Source organism: Zychaea mexicana (assembly GCF_025766255.1).
Source record: "Zychaea mexicana strain RSA 1403 chromosome Unknown BDB00scaffold_95, whole genome shotgun sequence".
Lineage (NCBI taxonomy): Eukaryota > Fungi > Mucoromycota > Mucoromycetes > Mucorales > Lichtheimiaceae > Zychaea > Zychaea mexicana.
This window is the reverse complement of record NW_026516758.1, coordinates 91,463-101,547: the sequence shown is the minus strand read 5'-3', so window position 1 is coordinate 101,547 and position 10,085 is coordinate 91,463. Positions and strand designations below refer to the sequence as shown.

The 10,085-nt window shown below is 46.8% G+C and overlaps 2 protein-coding genes across 2 annotated transcripts; both read right to left on the bottom strand.

Annotated features, from left to right (window-relative positions):
- Positions 1 to 252: 252 nt before the first annotated feature.
- BDB00DRAFT_845180 (uncharacterized protein) lies at positions 253 to 1,593 on the bottom strand. The gene has a single exon (XM_053125053.1). The coding sequence runs from the start codon at positions 1,492 to 1,494 to the stop codon at positions 463 to 465; it is 1,032 nt and encodes a 343-aa protein (XP_052975363.1). The 5' UTR covers positions 1,495 to 1,593; the 3' UTR covers positions 253 to 462.
- Positions 1,594 to 1,626: 33 nt separating this feature from the next.
- On the bottom strand, positions 1,627 to 7,299 carry BDB00DRAFT_981523 (chitin synthase-domain-containing protein). Its single transcript, XM_053129986.1, has 5 exons — positions 7,217 to 7,299; positions 5,215 to 7,091; positions 4,899 to 5,130; positions 1,870 to 4,826; positions 1,627 to 1,795 (listed from the first exon to the last, which is right to left on the bottom strand). The coding sequence occupies exons 1-5, from the start codon at positions 7,252 to 7,254 to the stop codon at positions 1,698 to 1,700; spliced, it is 5,202 nt and encodes a 1,733-aa protein (XP_052975362.1). The 5' UTR covers positions 7,255 to 7,299; the 3' UTR covers positions 1,627 to 1,697.
- Between the last annotated feature and the right edge of the window lie 2,786 nt (positions 7,300 to 10,085).

Genomic DNA, 10,085 nt, shown 5'->3' with positions numbered 1-10,085 from the left:
CAAGAGGTTGTCGGTTCGAATCCGGCTGCTTGTTGTCCCTCGCTGCTGTCCTGATGTGGGTCGTCACTTCGTGGAAATCGCTATGACAAGATATGCATGGTCCTCCCTGGTGCTCTTGATTGGTCCGTAGTTAAAACACATCGGTGTGTCTTAGTCACTTCATCCTGTACACTATGTATCTTTAACGTTATTGGCAGTTACTGATAATTGCACACTTTAATAAACTGGACCCCGACCGGGGGCTTCCCCTACAAAAAAAAAAAAGGATGTCAACATTTGTGCCTCACCTCGTGTTTTCTCTACTATTGGCCGTATTCAAAATGGCATTTTGTTGGTATTTTTCATCTTCATCTTCCTATTACCAACGCTATCCATTCTTCAAACACGTCTTCGTCATAATTATATTTATGTCATGCAAATTACACTGGTCAATAGATTCCGTATTTACAAGTTATTACTACACTATTGCTGTTGTTGCTGGTACTGTTGTTGATCATGGGCATCATCCAAAGAGGCGGCAATTTCTCGTAAATTATCCAAAAGTTCCGGGTAGCCTTCCAGTGACTCTACCACACTATGTAACCAGCGCTGATCATCTGGTTGCTCCCTACGCGTGGTTGTAACTGCATCTTGGAAACATTCAAAGGATTCTTCTTGGTCACAAAATGAGAAGCGTGGGTTGTCTTCACCATTGTCCTCTTCAAAGATTGTGTCCTCCAAAATAGAGTTGCGTCTTGCTGCACTTGACAATTTCGAAGCGGGCGGACATGCCATGCGTTGCCGCACTTTTCGGAAAAACGCCGGACACATGAGCGGTAACCGTGCTTGGATATCTGGATAATCGCGTAGAGTGGCTAAAACGGACCGTTGTGCTGCTGCAGAGTGGTAATGTTGCTGGTGGTGTGCTGGCTGTCGTTGTTGTGGTCCTGTGGCATCCTGTGCAACCACAAGCGCAGGATGCATCAGCTGTGAGGACTTGCGGCGGGGTGGTGGTGAATCTTCGTCAAATTCGCCACGTTCTTGTACCAACGCTGCAAAATCGTCCTCGCCGCCACTGCTGGTGGCGATTTCTTCATCTTCTGTATTGTCGTCGTCTGAGCGGATACTGTGACCATCTTCATCATCGTTGTCATAGTAGCCCACGCTTTCCTTGAATTTCGTCAAAAAGACTGGGTTCTGTTTCAAAAATTTGGCAATTGCAGCCATCCAGTCACGGTCGGGTAAGTCGTCGCGCGGAGCATATGCAATGTCTTGGAACTGAACCCATGCGTCAAGACCTTGCGTTTCGGTGATATAGTTTTCAAGTGCTTCATAAAATTTAGGGTTGCGCGATGCAAGAATGCGCATTTCTTGTGGTCGGTCGAGTAGAGCAACTAGTATGTCGGGAGCAACGGACTGGCCACGGATATCCACGCTACTTCGTCGTCGTTGTTGCTGTGCATTTTGTTGAGGTGAAAGAAGGTCGTTGGATTGCTCAGCAAACAGAGACGACATTGTTGATGCTGAAAGAGAGAAAGGAAAAGAGGAAGAAGGAGGTGGGAAACAAAAAGAAGGAAATATTAAAGCACGGGAAGAGGTGATGGGAAAAAAAAGTTGCAAGGTCGAAATTTAAACAGAAATGCAAAGCACGGTTTTTATTATATTATTTTTGTGGTAGCTTGTACACAAGTGAATGGGTTTCTGAATGTGGAAACCTTCTACATTTCGTTTTCTAGAATTCTCTCTATGGCTGAATTGATGAATCCCTTCTTTATCGTCAAGTCCACCCCAAAGCGCTGGGATAGCTGATTCCGGACTATAGAAAAGTTGCTATGAGCTCATGTTGACACTATCAAATTTAATTGGTGGTCGTACCACACTTCTTCTTACCTTGCTTTTTCGTCAGTGTCATGAGGTTGGCACCCGCTAGGATCCTCCGCAGCTCACGTTCAATTTCGTCATCTTCAGGTAATATAACCTTGGTTTCTGTGTCATCGTCATCGCCATCACTACCACTTTTGCTTCCAGCAACACTGCCTGAATCTTCTTGTTGTTTGTTACGGTGCCGCTGTTGTTGTGGTTGTTGCAAAACAGCCGAAAGATCGACCGAGAACTGTGAGAGCCGTCGTTCAGATAGTCCCGTGGTAAGTCGCGGCAGGTGTTCTTCATTTCCATCAGCTCCTTCCTCTTGTCGATACGATGCAGACGCAGGCCGGCTGTCGTAAGTATAGTTGGTAAGCCTGGTCTCGTCCGATTCAATCGACCGTGTCTCGAGCATTTCTCGCTCATGCTGCTCCCACTTTTTCAGCGGGATCATCTTGTCGTCAAACTTTTCATCTTCAGTTACAATGATTTGTTTCTTCTTGTCACCCACGACAACACGCGTATTGCCCCAGGAGAAGTCGTCAAAGTGCCAGAATGCATAGATCGGTATCAGGAAACTGAACACGGGAATGGCCATAAGATAGATCACCATCCAGCCAATGTGTTGCCACTGTCGCTTGATGATGAAAATGAGCGCCTGTAAGCCATAGGCACCAGCAAGCATACCCAAGGCAATCACAGGAATAGGTCCGGTATTGGCAGCCACCACATAGATGAGATATGCGAGATAAATTACAGATGCGGGAAGCGTGATGGTGCCAATCAAGTCAATCATGACGACAAAACGCATCGACAGGCAGCAGAAGCCGCACAGTTCGGGTAGCAGGATGAGTTCAAGCAGGTTGTGGATGGTCGAGTTGATCCAGCGCCGGCGCTGTGAGAGCAACACTTGCCATCGGTCCGGTGCCACCGTGCGACATCGTGCATATGGCGTAAACATCATCTTGTATTCTGGGAAATTCTTCATCATTAACGTCGTCAGATACCGATCTTCGCCCAGATGTAGCAGATTCTTTTTATGCAGTGTGTCCACCTGGTTATCCGAATAGCCATGGATGATGGCCGGTGAGACGATCAGCGGTTGTCGCTTGGAAGCAGTACGTACCCGGTACATGCAGAAACAGCCCGGCAGACAAGTGACAGAACCGAACAATGACTCGAACGCCTTGACCAGATGGTGGGAAATGTAATACTCGTATACTTGGATGCGCGTCGTCCACGAGCAATCCTCGTTGCACAACTCAGTCTCGCCGCACAGACCAATGATGCGGCTGTCGTGCAGCATACAGGAGACCAGGCGTGTCAAGGCATCCGGATAAACCTCCGTGTCCGAATCCACCATAAGGATATACTCGTACAGGGCTGGGTCAACACCAATGACGTTGCGAATGTTGTGGTAGATGGACAGCTCCAACGGCGTCATTTCAGAATCAAAGTGTACCTTGCGTAAAAAGTCCATACAGATGATTTGCGAATCACGTTTGCCACGGTTGCCAGGCTTATTGCGCTCGGTGGACTTGCCGACCTTGATCACAACCACATAGGGGACACAGTGACCCTCATGCATGTATAAACCTGAATACACCTTGCCATAATTGAGCTGCTTGGATCCCTCACCGACAGACTTGAACATGACTGGCTCAGGATCCTCCTTGTCATCATGACCCAAGATATCCAGCAAGATCATAGGTGTAGGCTTGTCATTACCACTACCAATAATCATTCCATCGGCAATCAGGAATAGCAGTTTCCTTTTATCGTCATAGTCCATAGTGGTCAACGAATCGATCGTTTTGCGGAGCGACTCCTCATCCTCCGTGTAGCATGGCACTTGACAAATTACAAACTTGTCTTGTTCTTCAGGCGTCGGTGCGCCACCAAACTGGAGTGCCGCCAGAAACTTGACTAGGATTACCAGTGATGTGACGACAGCAAAGCTGAGCAGCAAGTAGTTGACGAACGTGCATCGCAACGAATCACGATAGTCAAGACGCGCCACATGAAATGCATTGTCAAGACACGCTAGGTTCTGCGCACGTTCCTCTTCAGTCATTTTCCAACTAAACTGCTCCCACATCTCGGTCGCGTCTGTGCCAGCATACTTGGTAAACATGAGCTCGACAGCCTCGTTGAGAAAGTGATAGTTGGGTACACCGACTGCGTCGCGTGGATACTTGTGCGCTGTTGCCATGTAGTCGGTCAGATCATAGATTTTGCCGTTCATTGCTAATGCAAGCCGTCCCCAGCTCTGAAAATCGCCTTCAAGCTGCTTTTTGGAAATGACAAGGTCGCCATGCTTGTTTGGACCCATCACAGGATCAAAGTATCGCTTGAGCCAGTCTGGATCACGCATACGAGCCATTGATTTTTCGGACTGCTGGTTGCCGGAATAGTGCACGAATGGTCCAAGCACGATCGTTTCGTTGGGTGTGATGGTGATGCTATCGTCTGTAACCAGTCCTTGGCAGGCCTGCGTCAGCGGTGGTGGGAAGGTGTACGACAAATCACGGCCTGCAAGTGGCTCGAGTGTAGATTTGGTGGCAACATACGCGTTCGAACCGTGTGTATTGGCGACAAAATCGGTCATTTCGTACACTTTGCCGCGTACGCTGATCCAGTAATCATCGATTGTCTGATGATTTTGTACGTCTTGCGCTGTATACAGATCTTTGGTACCGGGGCAAATGACTTCACCGAGACCAACGATAACAAAGACAATACTGGCAGATAGCGTGAATATGAGGATACACAGAGTCACTTTTTCGCGCCATGCCATGCGAACGTCTTGTCGATCCATTTTACCAATGTAGCGGAGTGCTACAGAGGGGATCCACCAGGTACAGAACCACACAAAACGTGCCCACCATTGTCGAATCGGTGTGATCGGTACTTCTTCAATGAGCTCTTCTTGCTGTACGCAATAATCCTCCACCATCTTGCTCATGTCCATATTGGGTCCATATCTAATTCGGCCGAAAGAAGATGTAAGTTGACGGTTGCTGTTGCTGTTGTTGCTATTCAGCTTTAAAACTTACAAATCCATATAGCCGTCCATATCATCATCTTCTCCCCATTGGCTAGTACTATGCTTTCCCATGGAATCACCGCCATACTGATCGCCTACTTCAGTTCGATCGTCGTAAAAGTCATTGTCGGTAGTATACATATCAGATGCACCACAGTCATGATCATCACCAAATGGATTCTGATCTGGATCAGAGCCCTCTGTTGCTTCATGTTCAGCTGCGGCCGCTGCTGCTGCCGCCGCTGCCGCCTCTGCCTCTTCGGCTGCTAGCCGTGCTGCTTCATTCTCGGCCTCGATAGCTGCAGCAATTCGCTCCTCTCGTTCACGGATCCGCTGCTCTTTTTCCAGCGCTCGTAAATGGTTCTCGAGATCTCGCCAGACATCAAACGCAATCCAGATGCAAGTCTTCCCAAGGTCAACTTGGATACTGGTCCACTGCATTACATGGATCAACTTGATGATTTTCGCTCGCTCGTCTTCTTGACTCTCATCATCGAATGGGAGCATACTCAGCAAGTAATGATAGCGGTTCAAGAAATCAGCAAACTCGTAGCTGTACATGGGATCCAGTTTGGCACGATCAGCCATTTTGTGTGCCACAAGCTGGGATTGTACGACAGTTGGATCGAATAGATCTGGCTTTTGCTGGTCGTTAGGTCGGATGTGGAGGACTTCGAACAGTTGCATCGTTTTCAATCGGTCGATCAGTCGATCCATACTGTGTACCGTCTGATCGAGCACGGTCATCATCATTTTGCCATTGCTGGCGCTGCTTTCGTCGACAGGATCGGTCGGTCGCCATTGACCATGCTTGGGTCTTGCTGGTAGCTGTGCTTTGATGATAGTGCGTTCGTCACGTGGATGCATTTCCGTGACCAAGACTGAGCTTTCAAAAAGCTCGCGCAGGAACGTGTTAGTGCAGCTGTAGCGAAAAAGCAGGATGAAATCGGGAGAGAGGGCGTCCAGATTGCTTTCTAGCAAGCCATCAGCTTTGTATTCGACCGGACCGGTGAAATGCTGGATGGCGAATGTCTGAGGTCGTTTGCTGACGACACGTGGTTGCTGTTTCTTCAGTAGCAGCGATAAAAAGTTGGCATCCGTTGCATCGAGCGCATATGCTTCTAGACGTTCTGATTCACGATCCAAAAGCGAAACGAGACCTTGGTTGCCGAGATACACCGATAACGATGAAGTGATGGGTGGCGGTGCGTCCAAGAGATGTGGTTTGGTGATGATAAATTGATGGATGCGTTCTGCACAGAAATGTGAGCACAGATCTATGAATCCTGCTGTGCGTTGCTGTTGGTGGTTGCTGATCCCATTAGCGGGATCTAGAATACTAATACATTGATCACTCGTTGTAGGATAATGCTGGTTGAGCACGTCAACAATCCATAGCACCAAAATAGTATACAAGGAACGTGCCAATGCGTCTCGCTGGACCGTCGCTGCATCGGCTGTCAAAAACGCTGTGCAAAATTCCTTGCCGAGCAGTTTGAGCTTATGTGTCAACGTTGCTTCCAATTTGGTTGTTGCCACTCCCAAGGCTGCTGCCACCAGCGATAATGTATCCTTGTTTTTAATTTTACACGATTGGTTGTTGCCTACGAATTGAATGTTGCCGAGATGCAAAATGGCTCCGAGAAGTTGACAGATTTGGGCGATCGTCTTGGCCTTAAAGCCACATGTCTTCAATGCTGCTTTGAAATCGGCAAAGGCGACTTCGTCGCGTGCGGCTAGTGAGGTTGTCCACGCTAACGCATTGCGATGCTGGTGACCTTGGGGATCTTTGAGGTAGGCGAAGTGGTCGGCGGTATAGTTGATATGAAGCGCTGCTTTTTCTTGTGCGGTGGTGCCGGCCAAGAGCTGGTAAAAAATGCTATAGTTGGCTCCTCCGCTCCCTCCTCCTTCGCTGTTAGTGCTGGTGGTAGTAGCAGTGACACGTTGCTTGTCAAGCAGGTAGACGGCTGTATGCAAGCCAAGAATGCGTCCGCGTTCATTAAAATACAAGGTTTGGAATTGATGCAGGTGTGACGCATTCGCATTATCGGGTGTCGCGGCCGTGCTAAAGGCATCGATAATGGTCTGTGCACTGAGAATATAACGCCGTAGTTTGGCCTCGCGTCGAGACTGTGCCGACAGATGGAGCAACTGGCTCAATAAGTGGTGATGTGTGGTCGACTTTCCGGAGCCTGTCGAGCCGCTGATATGTGGTATATAATAGGGGGAGTGAGGAGGTGAGTGTTGAGCACGGCAAATTGAAAGAAATATAAGAAAACGTGCTTTCTTTTCCTTCTTGTGATGGTTATGGGGATCCTTCTTCTTTACCTGAGTACGATACCAACATCATCTGCTCGTCGTCGCATAATGTAATAAACTCGAGTTGCAAATTCATAAATATGTGGCTGCTGGTGGGATGCCGTTGCTGGATTTTGTAAACCGCTTGTCAGGTCCTTGTAGCCCTGATTGGCATGATGCTGAAGCGCGGTATCGTTTAAGAGCTCAAGCTGTTTGTATGGGTTGACGACAACCAGTCTGTGGTGGCCTAGCTGCGTATATGGCTTGTCCTGACTGAATCGGGTATGCAAAACGTTGCATGCTTTTTGAGTGGATTCTCGTTCAACATTGCTGTTGTCATTATTATTACTGTTGTTAACGTCGTCGAAAAGTCGGGCGAGGTCGTTGTTTGACATTGATTATGTTATATTACAAAAAGAGAGAGAAAGGAATTAAAAAAGAAACCGTACGAAAAGAGAAGACAAAGTACATGGGGATGGTGTATCAAAATTGGAAAATAGGAGAATCCAGGAGATCGAGGGGCGGGGCAAGAAGATGAAGCAAGGCAGTCGACAAGGAGCAATTCATCCATATACTGCTGTTGCTGCTGCTATTGTTACTACATACTGCAGTATCTATATATATAGACTCTTCCCCCTTGCTATACTTTTTTTTTCATTCTGAGCTCGATTACTGGATATAGCATGTGTACTTAATACTCGTGGAGTTGAACGTCGACGCTATGTAGTATGTGTAACAGTTCAGCATCCTTACTACTAGCTACGTAGGTCACACATTGAGGAGTGCGGTCCAATTGTGTCTCGGCTTTGAAAATGTCACTACCAGATCAGTATAGGTATTTGTTTATCTCTTTTATAAGCATCCAAGGCGATCCAAAATAAATTATAACCCGTCAAACAGGAATTGGGAAGAAAATCCCTACTTATATCTATTACGCGGTGGCTAGTCTGTTTTCTGATGCTGTCTAATCTTTGTTTCCTCGGTAAACTTTTTCTACTTCATAACCTAGAAATTGGTCGGCCCCCTTCCCAGGCACTCGACCCCTTCGTCTTATGATTAGTATGTCTATTTTTTTGCACTCTTATTTCTCCTTTCAGTCAAATGTTTCTGTGGATATGATATGATGTGAAGAAAATCATATTACTACGCAATTCGATTTCTTTTGATGTACTGTATCTTTATTATTAAAATCTTTAAAAGTTAGCTGAAAAATCCAAAAAAGGAAACTCTCATCCATGTAAATTCACAGACAGAAAAAGAGAAAGTAAATACTTACGCAAAGCATTCCCCAAATTCATGGGGGACCTCGGCCGCACTTTTGACCCGTGGGCGCGGGGAATTTGAAAATGAAGCAGGACTTACGCCCGGAGGCTGCCTGAGTAAGAAAAACAGCCGTTCGCGTGAAACGATGCAACATCCGAAGATGGGTCGAGACAGAGGCTACTAGGAACTGTAGAAGAAAAGCAAAGGGGAGGGGAGAAAAGGTGGATAAACTATATAAGAAACGCAATAGACGCTTTTAACGACTTCCTGGGTCAGAGCAAGGGGAGGAGGGGAGGGGGGTATAAAATATATAAAGAACGCAAAGAAGAAGATGAGAATTTTAAGGACTTCCTCAGGTCCAAGTCAAAGCAAAAAGCACACGCCACCGTCCAGATGGATGGATAGATCTTGACCACTGCCGATAGACTACTTGACAGGTCGGCTTCTAGGAGCGGGATGACAGTGGAGCATCAATCTTGACTAGCATGGAGGTGTCTGTGCACTATCGCCATTCCGAGAAACGAAAGAGACGAATAGTTAATGGGAAACTGTCAAACCACACACATACAAGATTCTATCGTGCTATACTTACCCATACTTCTACGATGAGACACAGGAGAACCGAACACCCAGCCAGTGTAGAGCAGAGAATCACAACCAGAACAGAAACACTTCTTCTAGCTGGATAAAAAAAAGATCATTAGAGGGCTGCACCCACTGTGCTATCTTTATTTTTGACACGGCATTACCATCCTCCTCCATCCCAAGCTGACTTACATTTGTTTTGTCGTTTCACAGCAAAGTTATAGACAGAGAGAGATGAGGTCTAAGCCAATCCAAGTTCAAACAGATCACCGCAGAGCCATCCTCTATTAGAAAAAAGAAAACATCTATGAGCAGCTGCATACACTTTTTGACATGTCACGGCAGACATCTTCCTGGTTCTTCAAACGCGCAAAGACAAACACAAGCACAAAATTCTTTCCAGCTATACTTACTATCATGACATCCTTGGCTTGGAGGAAGAAAGTCGTGAGTTAGAGAGAGGAAAAGCAAGAAGGGCACGACCAATTCTGAAAAAAAGAATAAGAGAAGAAAGGGGAGGAGAGATAGAAAATTTTTTTAAAGATTGCCATACTGCACACGTCATGATCAGGAACCCTTTCCCGTCACGCTGCTGTACACACTGCACACCTTTGACACGTCATCTCCAGCACCCAGGCCATCCCACTCACCTACCAATGTTCAAGTTCCCTTTTGCTTATACTTACCATCTGTTACTTGTCCGCTGGACACGATTAACCCAACCAGCATAAGGCGGAACCTGAAGTAGAGAAAGATCATGAGCAGGCTGTTCTAAATATGCAGCTACTTTTGACACGTCATGGCATCAGCACCTCCAACAGACACTCGACTTCTCTCCAGCTCATGCTCAAGTTCCATTTCCTACCGTACTTAAAGTTGCTACTTGTGCTTAAGGGTGAGGTGCAAACACCATGCCGAACCAACCGAACCAAAAGCCAGAATCCTACAGTAGTAGCAGAGAAGAAAGGAGGATAACATTAGCGGCTGTATTCTGTACACACACTTCTTTAGACACGTCAAAGTTCAGATCTTCTTTCGTATATCCATCCAC

Bases quoted from the DNA above. Each gene is read 5' to 3' on its own strand.
- BDB00DRAFT_845180 (XM_053125053.1), bottom strand. From the start codon at position 1,494: ATGTCGTCTCTGTTTGCTGAGCAATCCAACGACCTTCTTTCACCTCAA.
- BDB00DRAFT_981523 (XM_053129986.1), bottom strand. From the start codon at position 7,254: ATGCGACGACGAGCAGATGATGTTGGTATCGTACTCAG. The intron at 4,827-4,898 runs GTAAGTTTTAAA...CGGCCGAATTAG, and splicing joins ATGGACGGCTATATGGATTT to ATATGGACCCAATATGGACA. The intron at 1,796-1,869 runs GTAAGAAGAAGT...ACTTTTCTATAG, and splicing joins GACACTGACGAAAAAGCAAG to TCCGGAATCAGCTATCCCAG.